General features: G+C 39.7%; 2 protein-coding genes across 13 annotated transcripts in view; one reads left to right on the top strand and one right to left on the bottom strand.

The window, feature by feature from the left end:
• The window catches only part of LOC128744689 (uncharacterized), a 172890-nt gene that overhangs the window by 40850 nt on the left and 112748 nt on the right, over window positions 1-19292 (bottom strand). For 4 of the 12 annotated variants that reach the window (XM_053841897.1, XM_053841914.1, XM_053841906.1 and 1 more), the window contains exon 3: window positions 8595-8923. In XM_053841897.1, the coding sequence (XP_053697872.1) occupies window positions 8595-8838 (244 nt within the window). In that variant the 5' untranslated portion in view covers window positions 8839-8923. Of the gene's footprint in view, window positions 1-8594; window positions 8924-9291; window positions 9315-11279; window positions 11609-11775; window positions 11908-12546; window positions 13976-19292 lie in introns of those variants that run through there. The other 8 variants (XM_053841889.1, XM_053841949.1, XM_053841862.1 and 5 more) reach the window with 8 other exon arrangements.
• Window positions 14160-15610, top strand: LOC128744761 (uncharacterized). The gene is made up of 3 exons (XM_053841993.1): window positions 14160-14293; window positions 14349-15020; window positions 15089-15610. The coding sequence occupies exons 1-3, from the start codon at window positions 14213-14215 to the stop codon at window positions 15311-15313; spliced, it is 978 nt and encodes a 325-aa protein (XP_053697968.1). The 5' UTR covers window positions 14160-14212; the 3' UTR covers window positions 15314-15610.

The following is a 19292-nucleotide window of genomic DNA, read 5'->3' as shown; positions in this document are numbered from 1 at the left end:
CGTTCTGATGGAACAAATAGTTAAATTTTTAGAATGAAAACTTTTTTTCAACATATATGTGTGAACAGGGCTCATTTATTCTTCTATGTAGTATAAACTCTCCATTAAGGCTTTACAGAATATGCAGTACACCGCTGAAGAGCTGCTTGAGTACCATCCTACCTAAAAGATTTTTGCATCCGCAAATAGCAGTCACACAAACTCCTGAGGGGCTACGGGGTGCTACCATAGACCCACGGCAATGTTTTCCCTTGATATTCGTGCTAAACTCAATCGATCAACACAAACTCATACCGAAGTTCCACGGCTGCTTTTAAGGTTTTTCGGTATAATTTATACTGCCCCTCACTCAAAAGCTATCTGAAGAATAGAATTTATGCCACTTGCGGACTAAATTTCGCATCTAACGTAGTGTTGAATGATTGCACGATTGAATGAATACACAAAATGACAAAATCCGTCAGAAAAGTTCTTCCAATGCGTGTTGCTGCAAGACGTCAACAGGAAGTCCTGATTCTTTCAACTAAAAAAGCAAAGCCATGGGTTTATACCGTCTTTAGACATTACCCTTCTTTATCGACAGACTTCGCAGCCGGCTGTTAGAGTACAGGAAAATTACGGGGCCAGTGCAACAATCCTACTGACTCTAACTAGCAAGCACTGCCTAGCCGAGATTCGAACATACGACGACTGGCTTGTTAGACCAGCATCGTACCTCGAAGCTAGCTGGGCGGTCTTCTTTCATTCTTTCAACTAGATCAGACGAATTTGAGTGGATGGATGTAAAGGACGTGGATATGCGCGAAACATTAATCGACTTCACATCAGCGTCTTCTGATCATCTTCAAAATCCGTGAATCGATGACTTATAAGCTCGAAAATTTTCCTTATTTGATTTGCTTTAATTCATTTGATAGCTTTAAATAAAAAGGTTGAAATGAAAATCTATTTTTTTGTTGTGAAGGGGGGGGGGGGGGTTACCGTGACGTACTTTCTCAGGGGGGCCACCGAATGTGTGACGAAATGTGGATGGGGAGGGGGGGTTGATTTTGGTCAAAATTTGCGTGACGTACTAAATGGATGTCGCCTAATCGACAGATGGTGCCCAAAAATAAGCACTCTTCCGACACGCCAGAGCACCGCCCAGTAGAGAAATCACTCATCGTCATGCGAATCCTGAAGAACACCCGAACAACTGTTGGAATTGACAAACAGGATAAGCCAAATTGGTGTTCTGCGGCGAACAAAGTGGACAGGGTGGCTGTAATTTTTTCAAATTTCGCTTGGCTGAGGTGTTATGGCCAAATAAAAAAAAAGTACAATCGGAGCACAAAGAACAGAACTTTTTGACGTAGGACTACGTCTTTGTTTACTATCTGGGACTGAGAAGCACTTTGTGAAAACAAAAATAGAAGTGTAACGTTGGAATGAAAGACTACTGAGGGGGCCATCTAAAACTCCCACATGCCAAATTTGGTTCCATTTGCTTGATTAGTTCTCGAGATAAGAGGAAATGTGCATTTCATTTGTATGGAAGCCCACCCTTTTAAAGGGAAGATGGGCCATAACTCGCTTTCTAAAGAAGAGAGGGGTCTCAATTCACCATAGAAAAAAATCTTGCGTCCAAAACCACTTACATGTCACATTTGGTTCCATTTGCTTGATTAGTTCTCGAGTTATGAGGAAATTTGTTTTTCATTTGTATAGGAGCCCCCCCGTCTTAAAGTGTGGAAATCCATAGAAAATATACCATAGAAAATATTCTTGCCTACAAAAACACCCACATAATAAATTTGGTTCCATTTGCTTGATTAGTTCTAGAGTTATGAGGAAATTTGTATTTCGTTTGTATGAGAGCCCCCCCTCTTAAAAAGGTAAGGGGTCCTAATTCATCATAGAAAAAATGGTTGCCTCCAAAAACACTCACATGCCAAATATGGTTCCATTTGCTTGATTAGTTCTCGAATTATGAGGAAATTTGTATTTCATTTGTGTAGAAGCACCCCCTCTTAAAGTTGGGAGGGGTCCTAATTCACCATAGAAAATATTTTTGCCTCCAGAAACCTCCACATGCCAAATTTGGTTCTATTTGCTTGATTAGTTCTCGAGTTATGAGGAAATTTGAATTTCGTTTGTATAGGAGCCCCCCTCCTAAAGTGGGTAGGGGTTCAAATTCATCATAGAAAAAAATTTTGTCTCCAAAAACACTCACATGCCAAATATGGTTCCATTTGCTTGATTAGTTCTCGAATTATGAGGAAATTTATATTTCATTTGTGTAGAAGCACCCCCTCTTAAAGTTGGGAGGGGTCCTAATTTACTATAGAAAATATTCTTGCCCTCGAAAACCTTCACATGCCAAATTTGGTTCCATTTGCTTGATTAGTTCTCGAGTTATGAGGAAATTTGTATGGAAGCCCCCCCCCTTTTAAAGAGGAGAGAAGTTATAATTCCCCTTATAAAGAGGGGAGGGGTCTCAATTTACCATAGAATAAATTCTTGTCACCGAAAACACCCACATGCCAAATTTAGTTCTATTTGCTTGATTAGTTGTCGAGTTATGCAGAAATTTGTGTTTCATTTGTATGGGAGCTCCCCCCTTTTAGTGGGGGAGGGGTTTCTAACCATCACTAAAACCTTTCCTGGCCCCAAAAAACCTCTACATGCTTATTTTCATGCCGATTGGTTCAGTAGTTTTCGATTCTATAAGGAACATACGGACAGACAGACAGACAGACAGAAATCCTTCTTTATAGGTATAGATTGTCAAAATATTGTATTTTCATCTAAATTAAACCTCGTGTTACTCTCCTGGGATAGCTTTTCTTTTCTGCATGGGGCATATTATACTACAGGTAGGGCATATTGCCCCGCATAGTTCAGTAATCTGCAATTTACCTGGAATTTAGACGTGGTTGATAAATTATTCCTAGCACTTTTATTCTACAATACTAACTGAGGCTAATAGTCGCACTAAACTGTCACTTATATCTATTTAGTTGTATTCATAGCTACATCTGCAATGGGGCATATTGCACCGCTACAAGTGGGACATATTGGCCGCATACGACATGGTGGGAAAAATCTATTTATATAAGAGGCTTATGTCTGTACTGAAAACCAGGTCTCTGACAGGACGTCATAAGAGGCTTATCGGTAACTAAAAACAGGTCCCTGACAAGACGTCATGCTTTTGTAGCAGTGGGTTGTATTCTCAGTCACCTCACTGGTCGACTGCTGGTCTGCTCGATTGCTCAACTGGTTGACTAGACTGCTCGACTGGACTGGTCGATTAGATTGCTCGATTTAATTGCTCGACTGGAATGCTTAACTGAATTGCTCGACTGAACTGCTCGACTCAACTGCTGGAGTGGAGCACTCGACTTAACTACTCGATTCGACTGCTTGACACATTTGCTTGACTTACTACTCGACCCGACTGCTCGACTTAACTGCACGATTGAACTGCTTGACTGGACTGTCCGATTCGACTGCTCGACTGGACTGCTTGACTGGACAGCATGATTCATCTGCTCGCCTAGACTGCTCGACTCAACTGTTAGATTCGACGCTCGACTCAACTGTTAGATTCGACGCTCGACTCAACTGCTCGATTCAACTGCTTGATTCCACTGCTCGACTGGACTACTCGACTCAACTGCTCGAATGAACTGCTTGACTCAGCTACTCGATTGGACTATTCGAATCGGCTACTCGATTCAACTGCTCGACTAGATTACTCCATTTGATTGCTCGAGTCAACTGACAGCTTTATTCAACAGCTCGACTAGACTGCTCGACTTAGCCACTCATCCCGACTGCTCGACTCAACTGCTTGACTTAACTGTTTGATTCGACAGCTCGACTTAACTGCTCGATTCAACTGTTCGACTTAACTGCTCGATTGAACCACTTGACCCGACTGCCTGACTAAACTGTTCGATTCGAGTGCTGGACTACTCGACTCAACTGCTCAACTGGATTACTCGACTCGACTGCTAGACTCAACTGCCGGACTCAGCTGCTCAACTGGACTACTCGACTCAACTGCTCGAATAAACTGTTCGACTGGACTGCTCGACTAGGCTGTTCGACTCGACTGCTCGATCCAACTGCTTGACTCGATTGTTTGTCGCGATAGTATATGGTCGGTGTTAAATCAGACCGGACCAAGTCGCAAAATTTTAAAAAATGAGTTAATGATAGCAAACGATCAAGAATTTTCTAAGCAACATTTTACTCTAATCAGACTACATAAATGTTGCAAACAACCAGAGTTAGAAGATGATTTCGAATGCAGCAAACTTTGAATGCGTTTTTCTCGAAGTTAGAATTTTGCCATTCCGTTCTGTCTGACTTAATACTGACCACATGAATCGGTTTGTGGCAGACAATAGACGGTTCAGCGCCACTCACATTAAAGAGCCGATTTGCCTGCCTATAGAATCAGCCCAGAGAGGTAATGTTTTTATTCAGTAAAATAAAATCCAATACGACCATAAAAGCTATTTGTTTCAGTTTCCGGCTATGACTCTTTTATGTGCTACATCTTAGAGCAATATTATGCAATATAAGAACTCAAAGAACTAATACAAAGATTAAACATCTTCGCAAACACTGGCCAATCGAATGTATCCGCAGTTTCCTGAATTCTGAACAGACATTTATATTTTCTGGATCGTAAGATTTGGACTCAACTAGTATTAAATAAGTAAGCAAACTAAGCATTTCTCACAGGTGTTTTATCTGAGATAATGTTTAAGAGTTCCACTTTACGTAATGGAATCGCAACAAAAGGATATTTTCAGATCTTAAAGCTTCCGGAAACGACGCAAAAAATTACATCGGAAGCTGTTAAAAAACAAATTTATTTTTCTTTTGGGTTGACAGCCAGTGAAAACTGTCAAACTTGCATAGTAGGCTGTTTTCAACGAATTTTAAGGTTTCTCATTGGTTTTGCATTTTAATTTGTGCTAGCTTAGGAATAAAGAAACTGGGGCGTATTGCCCACCGGTGCCACATTATACACATGTCCCCTATGTCAAATCAACGAGAAAATTATGTATGACTTTAAAATTGAGCATCGATTATAAATATGATTACCAGTCAGCCAGTACTTCAACAGTGCCCTAGACAATTCGGTTCGGTATTATAAATAGCATCTACCCAGGCAATCGATATTCATCTAAAATTTAACTTGTACACCACAGTTTTTAATATTGTAGCTCGAGCGCGGAGCCATTTCCAGCCATTTCTAGACATGTAGCCTTTCAGTTATCGGTAAAAGGAAGATATATAATAGAATTTTACTGAAAAGGGGGTGGCTGTTCTTCCTACTCGCGAGATTCTATTGCGGGCACTCCGAACCGTTAGCTATTTAATGGCAATTCAATTTAGCTGTTCCCTTTGATGACTAAATGATTGATTATTTCGCGGGAGTGATTTTGGGTGGCGCTCGACCACATTGGTTCTGCATGCTTGCTTGCCATTTAGATTCGAATATGCTTCAATGAGAGCGATGATATTGTTTGAACAGAATGACTTGAATGGCTATGTCAAACGCAGACATTGCACAGTGGCCCAAGATCAAGGTTGACTAAAATAAATTTCTTGCGTTTTTAGAAAATTGGTGTATTCAGAGATGCTATTATATTGAAATAGTTGTCTTCTCCGGGACGGAAATTAATAATGGAAACTTTATTTAGATGAAAATACCAGAGCTCAACCGCTTAATTAGTAACTTTGGTACACACGGAGAAAAAACTTTTATAATTCTTTCACATTTTTAGGTAACTACTTTTAAAGACAGTTTGACATCAAAGAGAGGTAGAGAATAAAAACCAATCAAAATTAATACTTTGTATGTTAATAAAAATAATGGCAACTCAATTATTATTTATGAACGGACCATTCTACAGTGAATAAGTTTTATATAAAAAGAGATTTTGAGTATGAAGCAGAAGAATAGAATCATCGCTTTATTATTATGTATTATTCAAATTTGCAATGTGCAATAATTGAAACACTCTAGAGCGTAGCTAATTGTAACGGGTTGAAAGTCAACATTTAACTTCCTACCAAAAAGGAACCCGAATCGACCTTTAAAGCGGAAACGGATTGATTTCTCATTCATATGTTGAGCTATTGTAATTTTTAATTATCACTATTCAATGAGCGATTTGCTTATTGTACCTATTCATGATTATGTATCCGGTTTTCAAACCTTAAACAGGAGGCGCCATTAAGTTGTTAAATGCCCATTATGTTATCGCTCACCGCAAATTATGGTTAACAGAGACACTGTTGTAAGAATCCTTTGAGATCTAGAACGTGTAACACGCAGATATTAAGCTAATTGGGTCCTAATGACCTACTGTATTACGTTTAGAGGACTGGTGTTTCAAGGCTAGCTTACCAGTGAGTAATTCTCGTTGAAACGGAGCCATTACTGACACGAGGTTTTCAAAATATTGGAACTGGAAAAAAAGTTGAATTATTCGCAAATCTTGATATCTATATCATGTGATATTTCCTGAATTTGCAATGAAACAACTAATAAATGGCATGGTTCTGTGAAGAACATGAACAGGGCTTTCAAATGGAGTGAACATTTTTTTGCCGGTCATCTTGGGTTTGGTCGCCATATCGGATTTTATCAAAAATCACCGTTTACGCCACGAGCCTTTCATCCGATTTTTAATGCATACGTTATCTATCTAGATCTTGTCGTAGTTTACTACGACTAAGTACTAAACTAAGTAAACTAAGTACTCGTCTTAACTCGTAGTGAAGTACGGATTATCACGGTACTCTTCATCGGACACTGCACTATACTCTAGCGCCAGACAAATAGGCAAAGGTCAAAATCTTCCTGATATTGGGTGATGAGCCAAATTTTTGCCATATCTCTGGTCACCGCCGACAACAGTACGAGTAAGGAGATTCAACGACGCATTCAAGCTGGAAGTCGGATCTACTTTTCCCTCCGCAAGACGCTTTGTTCAAAGAGCATACGTCGCCGCATAAAGCTGACGATGTACAACACGCCAATCAGACCGGTAGTCCTCTACGGACTTGAAACAGTAGTTTTGCTTGAGGAAGACATACGTGCGCGTATTTGAACGAAAAGTGTTGCGGACTATTTTTAGGGGAGCACAAACGATACACGGAGAATGGCGGAGGCGTATGAACCACCGGCACCACTTGGAGAGATTCCCATGGTGCACCTAGCGAACGCCGGGAGGCTACAGGAGCCAGTTAAGTCGCAAGGATGCCGGACGACTATGCAGTGAAAACTATTCTCTTTAAGTTCCTTACCGGTACCAGGAATAGGGGGGCTCAAAAGTGCTAAACCAAGTTGAGGCCGTTAGTTGCTAGGGAAGTGAAGCTTATCTTATATGCCGCTTTTAGTTGATTCATCGTCCAACGTTCGGGTCTTTCTCTTTTTGAGCACAGTTGGATAAATGAATATTAAAAGTGTGACTGGAAAATGAAAGCTCTAGCATGAGTTTTGCCGTTGGTTTTAATTAGTAGAATCAAAACCATTAGATGTCAAGTAACTAAACGTGTGTTCTGGTATAATGTTCATGGGATAAAAAACGGGTGACAACTAAAATTTTTGAATTTTTTTGAGGCCTCTATACTCAACAAAAAATGAGCTCAGAGAGAAATAAGAGTATGTATGTGTTAGTGCTCTCTCTCCTCTTTTTGTTGTGCCTTGTTTTGCTTAAAATGACGCCGAAACAAGAAGCAGCCCAGGAGCGCGTTGTACACATCTACGAACTGCCACAGAAATCTCGGCAAAAAGTATACGGTACAACATTTAAAAAGCGAATATGTTGCGACCTCGACTGTTTACCGTATCCTAGGATGCCCAACAACTATTCGCAAGCAAGGTAGTAGAAGACCAGCCAAAATTATGGACGCAGAAGGACATCGTTCTCTTTCTCATTTCTTCAACAACAAGCCCTCTGGTTTGGCTATCAATTAAGATGCATCAGACGAATGTTTGAAGAAAATTTTGATCCCGTTTCTACAAAAACATCATGCAGATGGACAATACGTCTTTTGGCCAGATAGAGCATCATCGCCTTACGCCAAAAAACACAATCGTTCCTGGATACCCATTTTTATCCAAAAACCACAACCCGAAAAATCTGCCTTAGTGCACCCAGTCGAAGATTTCTTCGGGATTTGAGTTCCTTGGTGTACAAAAATAACTGGAGAGCCACGAATTGCAAACAGTTGATTGGTAGAATCAAGAGATGCATTCGCAAAGTTGACATGACGGCCGTACAACGCTCCTGTTCGGACATCAAGCGGAAGCTTCGCCGAACAGCCGATTACGGACCGTTTTCAAATGTACACTAATTTTTTTCAACAATGGATAATGTATCGTCAATTTCGATAAATCCGATCTTCGTCATGTATCTTTGTCTTTTTTTGACAGCTTGAGAAAAAAATCCAAAATTTTAGTTGTCACCCGTTAGCAATGTGAATTCATGCATACATCAGCGATGATTTGACAGTCTTATGGGCGAATTGTCAAATTTATGCCATTTATGTTAATTATGTTAATCTGGTTTGATACTTACCACTACTACTACTATCATCTAAGGGAGTACTACTACTAGAGATGACCTGTGCAAACAGGAGTCCGACTATCAGCAGCAACAAACTCCACTGCCGAGCGGCATCGAGATGCCACCGATGTCTGCCGTGGTTGTTGCTGCTACTGCTGTGACACCGTCCTCCAGCGCTACAATCCTGGCAAGAGCTGCGATAATGTGCTCCCAGCTTACTACTGCATCTGTCTACCAACGGATCCATTTCCTTCATCCTGTTTCATAAGACCTACTTGCTCGATTCGTTCGGTCGTTCGATAATAGTTCCAATAAGATGGCTTGTTATCACCAACAAGAGGCTGGAACAATAAAAAGAAATGAAAACAACGAATAACTATCAATTGGGAAGTTAAAATTGCAATTGTCGTAAAAGAAGGTCATCAAATTTCGAGCCACTGCTGTAGTGCGGAATTTTCGAGTAATCGAGTGATTAAACCGCCGTCACGACCACCCGCCTAAATGAGACTGCACGAAACAAAAGACCCTTACTTTACTGTCGTTGGATCACGAAATGGATAGCAATAAACCACGGTCGGTGTGCCACGTAATCAAGCCACATGTTAAAATTCGAATCGCGTGTATTTGCAAAATCGCCCAGTGTGCACTCATGTCTAAACCAATGATAACGATATTCCTACATGGTAAAACAAAAGCCGTTTGATCATACCTACTGGCAGTTTTCGGCAGTTGAAGGCCTAACATATATGTATGCACGTACGTTACTCCACGTGGCACGGTAAGCGTTGGGAAACCATGACTGTTTGTTTTCTTCGGTCTGATAATTTTCAAGGAAATTGCATTTGTTCCGCGATAATGGTTTGAATTCGAGACAATATTTTTTTTTTGCAAATTTCCAATTTTGTGCCGTTGTTAAGAAAACTTTTACCCTCAATGAAAAACGTTTTGTAGGAACTTATTCCCCATCTGCTACTTTCAGAATGTTTCAACTTAAGTATGACAATACATACAGTAGGGTGAATCATGTATTTTGGACAAGCGTTACGTCTACTCTATTTTGAACATTTTCCATTTGATTTTGCCGTAAAAGTTCAAAATAGAGTATGCGCAACGACTCTCCAAAATATATAAATCACCCTATAAGGCTTGTTCGCGACAAAATTTGGACACCCCTAAACACACACAGCTTCGGAAGTACATTAACAATGAGTGAAATATTTTGCAGAGTGGTAGACGTATGTCTGTTCTTTCTGAAAATATAACACTTGTTTATATTACAAGCGCTCAGCGTAAAATGGCGTCGAAAGAAGAGCAGGTGCGAAAAGCAATTGTGTGCGGTCGCAATGAAAATCCGGATCTCTCATTAAGAAAACTTGCCAAAAAGCTTGGATTTTCTCCAAGCACTGTTCACAGTGTTTTAAAATCGTTCGATACTCGTTTGACAACAGCTAGGAAGAAGGGAAGTGGAACAAAAACGGATCTGAGCAACCACCACAAGAATGCGAAGGTAAAACAAATATTACGGAGGAGACCAGATCTTTCTGTACGTACCATTGCGCGTAAAATAAAAATGTCGCCAACATTCGTGCATACTTCTACACTCTTCTAAGCAACGACAAGGCATGAAGTCTTTCAAGGTGAGGACTGTGCCAAACCGTAATGATAAGCAAAATACGACGGCCAAAACAAGCGCTCGTAAGCTTTGTCGCGAATATTTAATGAAGTTTCCATGCGTTATAATGGACGATGAAACGTATGTCCTAGAAGACTTTAAACAGCTTCCTGGTATGTCTTTTTACACTGCCATGAAACGGAATGGCGTTGCAGAGCATTTTAGGACAAGAAGAAAGCCAAGTTCTCCAAAAAATATTTAGTATGGCAGGTTGTATGCAGCTGTGGTCGAGCAAGCAAAAGTTACATCACTACGGGAACGGTTAACAAGGAAATGTACCGTGAAGAATGCCTGCAGAAACGATTGTTACCGTTCCTACACAGCCATGATGTACCCTCGCTGTTTTGGCTTGATTTGGCATCCTGTCACTACGTCAAAGATGTTTTGGAATGGAATGATGCTAATGGAGTCCATATTGTACCGAAGGAGGAGAATCCACCTAACTGTCCAGAGTTACGCCCCATCGAGCGGTATTGGGCTTTGGTGAAGAGAGAGCTGTCCCAGGCCCAGCACAAACAACAAGTAACAACCATAGATAAATTTTGAAAATCTTGGACAAAGGCAGCTAAATTGGTTGCCAACAAGTCTGCACTGACCCTCATGGCAAGGGTAAACTCCAAAGTTCGCCAATTTTTCATGCAGACCAAATAAGTTAATTTGTTTGATACACACATAAATGATACTAAATTGTTTCATGGATTAAACTTCTAGCAAATTTGTTTTATTGCAAAATTTAGGTGTCCAGATTTTGTCGCGAACAAGCCTCAAAGGGTGTCCCACATCAAATTGCACCACGGAAGAAACGCTGTAGAAAATTGCCTAATTGACCGATCCTTTTCAAACTTTCTGACAACAAAATATAACCCATTAGTAAGCTTTTGGCGCATTTGTTTCATTCAACGTTAATACCATAACCGTATGCTCGCATTTTACGCTTAACTACACCTAAAAAAATTTGTACAACCTAGCTGCAGCTTCATCTGTACAAAAATCCACTTTTTCTTCATGTCTTCCTCAGACTTTACCTCCTTGGGATGTTTCCGTAGTGCCCGCTTCATAATAGCCTAGTATTTTTCGATGGGCTTTAGTTCCGGTGCATTGGAGGCGTCCATGTCCTTGGATACGAAAGTGACTCCGTTGGCATCGTACCACTCCAATATATCCTTCGAATATTGGCACGAAGGTAGATCCGCCCAGATGATCGACTGGCGTGTTGCTTCGACAGAGGAAGCGGATGTTTCTGTGAACACTCCTTGAAGTAGATATGCCCGTTTACAGTCCCGGTAGTCACGAAAGGCGCACCACGTTTGCCACATGATGTATTTCTTGGCCAAATAATGTATTTCTTGGCAAACTATGAAATAAATATTTTTTTGAAACGATGGTTCTACAATTGATGAAGGGACGGTAGGGGAAAGAAATGAAAATTTTTTTTGGGGAAGGAGGGGAAGAGCGGAAAGGGAAGGAGGGGGGAGGGGTTATTGGTAGCTACGCTTGACAAGTAGTCATTTTGACTCCTACCTTTTGTCCAATGCTGGAAGGTGAGTCGAACATGAGTCGAACCAAGCTATAATCTGAGATTATAACCGGATTCGAACTCACAACACCCGCCAGGGCATGTGGTTCGCTGGTACTTGTACCTTTGTAAGACCCCCCCCCCTCCCCCTTGAGATTAGTTTAAAGTATGAAAGTTTCTACATTCTTATTTCCTGCGGAACATCAAAGTTGTGCTGGGCGGTGAAGTACAGTAGCCCCGGAAGCTGCGACGTAAGTCTCATTATTCATGATGAAAGAGTTGAGGATTTTTCAGGTGCTTGTGCAAAATAAATTCGCGACGTTGCTTTTCGGGTGACGCCATTCCAATTTTCGAAAAACTAACCGCGATAAAAATAGAGTGTAAACAATACACTCTAAACTGCTTCTACTCAAATTTTCAAAAGAAAATATCCAATGGGTAATTTTCTACAGCGTTGCTTCCGTGGTGCAATTTGATGTGGGACACCCTTTAATCGTATCTCTCAGAGAGCAGACAGTGGTGGTGGTCCGTTTTTAACACCAGGTTAAATTGGTTTGATGAAAATGTAACGGATTCCAATATACGATTTGACTACCGTAAAATATTACATCCTCTGCTTGTAGAAAGTGTGAAATAAAATGTATTTAATACACTTGAGTACACCTGTAGGTGGTGGTTAACCACCGCACCCCGCATTAAAAAGCCATTTCCGTTCAAGATGAAACCGCTCAAAAAACCCTAGTGTAATTGGGGAAGCTGTCCTAAAGACTACTTACTAACCACACCGGAGAATCGAGTTTCATCGTGTTTTCGTTGATTATGTTTTTCTTTCCAGTTCTCCCAGTAGCTTCTTAGGTTTCCTCGTTCCTCTGTTTGTCACACAGTCACAGTCACAGGTCCGTAGCCAGAGTGAGCCATCAGCATATCGCACACAACAATCGCAAAACGCGCGAGATTAGGATAGTATTTAGGGAACGTAGAAATTTCAAAGTCATTTGAATGAAAATAATGATAAGAAAAATGCACTTGATTAAAAATATGAATAAAACATTTTTCACACCGTCAATCAACCCGGAACGGGCGAGGAAGTCGCTGGCTACGTGGCTACGAGCCTGCAGCTGCCAGAGTAACCCAGCGTAGGATGTCAGGTATTTATCTCTGGTAGGAAAATAGAGCGCAAAGCAGCTTTTGCTTTCTCGTATTCATCATACTTTGATGAAGCTCTTCCTCTGACAGAAGTCATCGTGTCGATTCGGGGAAAACCCGTGGGGGCAGATTTTCGAGCTCGGAATCTTTCCACCCTCCTCCGTACAACGGATAGGAAAGGGAAGTTTTTGGCTTTCACAGCGAGAGCGAGCAAATAGAAATTGAAGAGCTGTTTGCATTTTATAAAAGTTATTTGGATCAATGAAGATTGGGGCGGATCAGTTTTGGTATGTTTAGCATTCAGCATTCGTTTAACGCTCGCTTGTGTTGCGTTGCCTGCAGGTAATGGGGGTGTGGAGGAGAGCTTCAATCAAATAATTTCTGACGTTCGATTAGAAAAGAATTTGGCTTCATTGGTGCAAGAAATGTTCAAATTGTAAAAAAAAGAAAATCTACTAAAACAGTAAAAAGCTTTTCTCCAAGACCTCCGCAGGTAAAAAACAACATCAGTTGTTTTGCAATTCACGAAACAACACGGGGCGTCGTGTTTCGCCGCAATCTTCCATCAGCGAATCGGTGCGGCGGCGACTTGACGGCCATACTGGCTGCGTCGATTCGTTGCACCCGCCTATTACACAACAGTTGTTCATCGCTGTTATATTTGTTTATTGTGGTCGAAACCGACAGTTGAAGGAAAAAATGAAATTAAAATTTACACTTCGTGTGCTGTTTGGTATAGCATGGCCCGTGGTCAAAACGCGGTTTCGTGAGTTTGCCCCTTGCTGATAAACCGTACGCGCGAAGCTTGACGCAACAGTGTTGGAAAAGAGAAGCAACATTAATAAATCGAGGCGCCCGATGTTGATTACGTTACGCAGTTGATGATGCATTTTGACCAGGCATGATTTGACAGGATAGCAAGTTTACCAAACGGCCGTGTTGAATATGTGGTCGATGTAAGCTACGAAGCTACCGTTTGTTGTGGCGGGAGGGAAAATTTGGAAAATTGAACAGAAAGTGCTTCATCTGTTGTTCCTGGCCTGCTGCTGTGCAAAACTAATCTAGCGCACTGCTGGTACACACTGTTGAAGTGGCAGACGTGTTCCTGAAATAGCTTCCCGCGTGGGGAATCAGTTAACGTCGGCAAACAATGAATTCCAGTTGAATAAATAAGCTGCAATTGATGTCCACCATGTGCAAACTCTGCAAGCGCCGACAACAGTTGATAGAAGAGTGATTGCGGACGGCCTGCAGCGCTCAGTTTGCAACCAGAAGTCGTATCCCACGCAATCGGAAATGAGAAACGAAGCAATTTCCGTGTTGTTAGTGTTGCTTCCGCTCTGGAGTGCGGTTCAGGCGGAGAAGGATATATTTGATGTAGGACTGCAGTGGGTATTGGAACGTTCGATGACTGGTATATTATTTTCTGCAGGGAATGACGGAGCGGCACCACGAAGACAGCGCCGATGAAACGTTGTTGGAAGATGAGCAAGATGGACCTGACACCTGCATTCATGACATTATTCCCAAGGATCCTATTGACCTAAAACCCAATACTGGTCCGTTGAAAAAGATTGAAAGCTTACTGCACGAAATGCCAGAAGCACCACGATTGCCGAACTTTTCTAATGTACTACAGCAGGTAGCGAACGCATTTCAGCTTCCAAGGTTTTCCGAAATGGGCCAAGCATTGCAATTAATCATTCGTCAGTACCGAGAGCCACTACAAGTGTATGGTAGGCAATGGGCAGGGCTCTTTAAAAAACGCAGCCAAGATACGATGAAAAGTATTAACGGTGTTATTAGAGAGCAAAATAAAAAAATTAAAGAGTTTTTCTCCAATCACTTTGTCCAGTATAAGGAGGTCTGCTTACCGGACACAAACCAATGTCTACAGAGTATACAGAAGCACCTGGACGAGTACTCAATGAAGGTCAACGAAAACGTGGCAGCTTGTAAGCGATTTGTAGATCGGCAGCTGGAACAACATGTACAGTGGGTGGAAAATGAGCGGAACCAGCTAGAAAAGCCACTTCTCAAAATGGATGCCTGTTTCAAGGGTGGTCGCAATGGAACAAATATTGCCGTCTGCATGGGGAATCTGGTAAGGTTACACTGCTCTTGGGTGGCCACACAGGATTTGGAAACGTTAAGCCTTGATTTACATTTCAGCTTAGCAATACGATAAAGATGTGCAGTGAAGGGATGAAAAAATTTTCCGGAATTATCGAGCAAGCATCCGATAGTTTTGCAAACCGGATGGAAAAATTTCGCACTTGCGTTGTTGATCGTAAGGAGCTACTGAAGCAGGGTCAGCAGCGAATCGCCGAACGTGGTGTCAAGTGTTTGAAGGATCAGTCTGGCAATCAACATCCGGAAGATTTGTTTACTCGATAGAAAACACGACATTGAACGCAAATGATATAAATATAATGGTAAATTTAATTGGTGATCTAGACCGAGGGGTAAGATACTTTATAATATTATCCATATATTAATATATTAGCCCCTATTAAAGCCCTATAAATGCATACCTTTATAGGGCTTTAGGTTATATTAGGGTGGAAACGGTAAATATGTTAAGGTTGAAAAAATATTTCCACAGGGAAAAGTAATATATTTTCAACAGTGTCTTGCCCCTCGATCTAGACCAATAGGGAATTGAAAAGAGAATAAAATAAATCGAATATTAAATACATCCTTCTTCTTGATTACCTGCTAGTAACCGACTGGGAGTAGGGTAAATTGACATTTGTTGCACAGCTAAGCACTCGTCTACAGAAATTTGATGATTTTGAACAAATGAAAGAAGATTTTTTTTGCCAAACCGCTTACTATACCAAAAGACTGATATAAAATAGGTTCTCACAACCATCTGTGTTAAATTCCTTACAAAAACAGTGTAAAATATGTTTTTTGCATCGCCGCTCGGCACCCAATTATTGCACACCAAAATAACCTTCAAATCTTATTATTGCACACTTCACGCCCAATTGTTGCACAACTGTTGTTTTGATTTTTCCTCATTATTACATTGGCATTATTGCCAAGTTGTTTTACTTGTGGACAGGGCTGCCCTGCACTTAGTGCACCTATTTTGCTTTTTTAGCTGTAGCACCTCAGTCAAACAAAATTCGAAAATGTTATATATGGGGAATTTATAGAGTCGATAATTATCTATAAGATTGCTAAACTAAGTATTGCTCTATCTTAAGTATTTATGGCGCACTCTCACTTCACACTGGGTGACGCACAGAGAGCGCTCTGGGTGCACCGCCCAGTGTGAACTGGGAGTGAGTCGTAAATACTTAAGATAGAGTAATACTTAGTTCAGCAATCCTATGAATAATAAATGAGTCTACAAATGCCCCATACATAACATTTTCGAATTTTGTTTGGATGAGGTGTTACAGCCGAAAAATCAAAATAGGTGCACCGAGTGCAGGACAGCCCTGCTCGTGGACAAAGCCACTTACATTTACATACTTTAGAATTACCTTAGCAGCCATTATGGACCTGGATACCTCGCAATAAACGGCGGAAAACTATGGCTGCCACCGCTTGCGTTGATAAACAAAAAGCAACACCACAGAGAAGTGTACTCAAGTGAAGTCAAATACGCGTTGCAGAAAAACAGGGGTTAGAACAAGAAAAATAGAGCCACGTGAAATAGGTAAATGACAAAATTTGAACCTTTCTGATTTAGATGAAACTTTACAAACGTGTTTGATATGAGTAAATATTCACCTTCCACAGGTTTTTGCGCCATTCAGATTCAAGACTCATCTTTAAAAAGGGTGTATTTATTTTCATGTGCATTATGTTTGAAAGATTGTATCTCGAAAACTATAGATTTTACAAAAATTATGTCTAAACAAAAGTTGTATAAAATTGATTTCTGAACATGAAAAAAATATCCACTAAAAAAATATTTTACTAATTTTTCAAAAATTTGAAAATAAAACTTACAATTCAGATACAGATGTTGAATGTTGCTGTTCAGATTCAGAACATGTTTAATTTTTTTTTGGAAAAAATAGAAGTACAGTGGCATTTCGAATTTGGCATGGCTCGATTTTGGCATGCCTCGATTTTGGCAACAAAAGTATCCATTTTGGCAACACAATATATTTTATTTCCAAACTTATTAAATTAGAGTGACTATATATAGAGTGGCGATAATGTCAAAATTGGAATGATAATTATCTGCCAGTGTCATTCCAATCGAGCAGACGACCAATCCAACGCGTATGCAGGAAAGGGAAAGAAAATATGCATTGCATACCTTTGGGCTGACATGTCGCCACTCTGTATATAGTCACTCTAGCTTAAATATATATCAGTCAGTTTCCGCATATTTGCTTTAAATGACGAAAAAATGATGCCCTCAATGTGTTCCTGAAAAAAAATTGCGGTTATAGAAGGTTTCGAACAATAATATATTTATTGCCGTAGGACTACGCCTTACCGCAGGTTATCAAAATCCTATTTGCAGCGGATGGATAGCTCTTGGTGGACTTTTTAAACATAAAATGGTTGCATTCGTTAATTAATAACATTTAGTCGATTTCTAACGCATTTACAGTCAATTTTTTCATATCAAAAAAGGGTCTCGATTTTGGCAACATAGGCGATACGCATTTTTTGCCAAATTCGAAATCCTACTGTAATTTACAACCTTTTATACGTTATCCTGAGATGAAGCAACTTTCATGGACGGACTTCGTAGAACAACGATTTTTATGATTTTTTCCCAACAAAATAATTATTATGACCAATTTTGTTGTAAATGACATAAAGAATTGTTATTTGTATTACAATTTCATATATTACTTGAAAAATCCCAAGTTGGAAAAATATCATGAAGGTCGTTGTTCTACGAAGTCCGTCCATGAAAGTTGCTCCACCTCAGGATAACTTTTAAAAGCTTGCAAATTACTTCTGTTTTTTCCAAAAAAAATTTAAAGATTTTCAAAAATGGTATATTTTTGATATCTTGATTTTAAGTTTTATTTTCAAATTTTTGAAAAATGGGTAAAATATTTTTTTCAGTGCATATTTTTTTCATGTTTAAAAATCAATTTTCTACAACATTTGCTTAGACATAATTTTTGTAAAATCGATAGTTTTTGATATATAATCTTTCAAACATAATACACATGAAAGTAAATACGCCCTTTTTAAAAACGAGCCTTGAGTCAAAATGGCGCCAAAACCTGTGTAAGGTGCATATGTCCTCCTATCAAACACGTTTGTAAAGTTTCATCCAAATCAAAGAGGTTCATTTCAGATTTCAACTTTTTTTTGACGATTTGGCGTGGATTGCTCTGTAGTCGAGTTTGTTGTCAAATTACATTTATCATAATAAACCGTCGAGAAAAGGTGCAAACACCACGAAGTGTGCAATAATTGGCAAATTACCCTACCAATAATTTATACGGCATATGTTCCGCACGAATTATACCAAGTTATTATTATCATAACTTATAACACACTACAAATTTATATAACGAGGAAGTAGACTCATTCAACATTTCGAAGAATTATTTGGATTAACCTAAAGATTTTTCAGTAAAACTGATCAGCTGCAACCATCAAATCTGGCAATCTAAAACTAGGACCTATTACAACATTGCCCATCGGGCCATTACGGTTCCTGCTTTAATTGGGCTAATCAAAATAAGTATTTCTATTAGGGTAAATGATTTTGAAATGGACCTAGTCGAATTCTGATCTTGAATGGACCTATTTTTAAATAAGAATTTTAGGATATAATTATCAAGTCTTTGTACTGTATTTAGCTTTTATGTTTATCTTTAATCATTTCTGAACGTAAATATATTAAAATTAAATTAAAATTATAGCCAAAACCACTTTATTGCCGCTTATTTAAAAGTAGCTGTTTTTCAGCGTTTTGGCAGTCACCATAGAGTATTTTCAAACTGTTACTACCCGGAACCCTTCTGGTTTGAAATAAAACAATACTCTTAAAATGATGCTAAAATATGTGTAATTTCAATTTAGGTATTTAAAAATTCAGTAAAACTAGTAAAATCTTCAAATTCCTTAAAAATGTTAACCCCCTTTTTTGATCTTGAATGGACCTAGTATTGATTTTAGAATGGACCTAGTTTTGCGCTCCGAGACATCACTGCCGGTAGCTATCATTGCCTACCACCAACGAACACGCCGTTGTATATTCCATAAAACTGCTTGTTGTCACTATAGTATCTCCGTTTATAATTAATCTATAAGCACGGGATATTGAAAGTAGGCTTGATTTATAGCCTAAATAAAAACTTAATTATATTGATAAAACTAACTATCACTCATCCTTTTTCGTAGTTGCTTCATAGTGTTTGTACATTGTAGCCTC

This window comes from Sabethes cyaneus, chromosome 1 (genome assembly GCF_943734655.1).
Source record: "Sabethes cyaneus chromosome 1, idSabCyanKW18_F2, whole genome shotgun sequence".
NCBI classification, from domain to species: domain Eukaryota; kingdom Metazoa; phylum Arthropoda; class Insecta; order Diptera; family Culicidae; genus Sabethes; species Sabethes cyaneus.
Note: the sequence above shows the minus strand (reverse complement) of the source record. Positions and strands in the feature narration are given on the sequence as shown.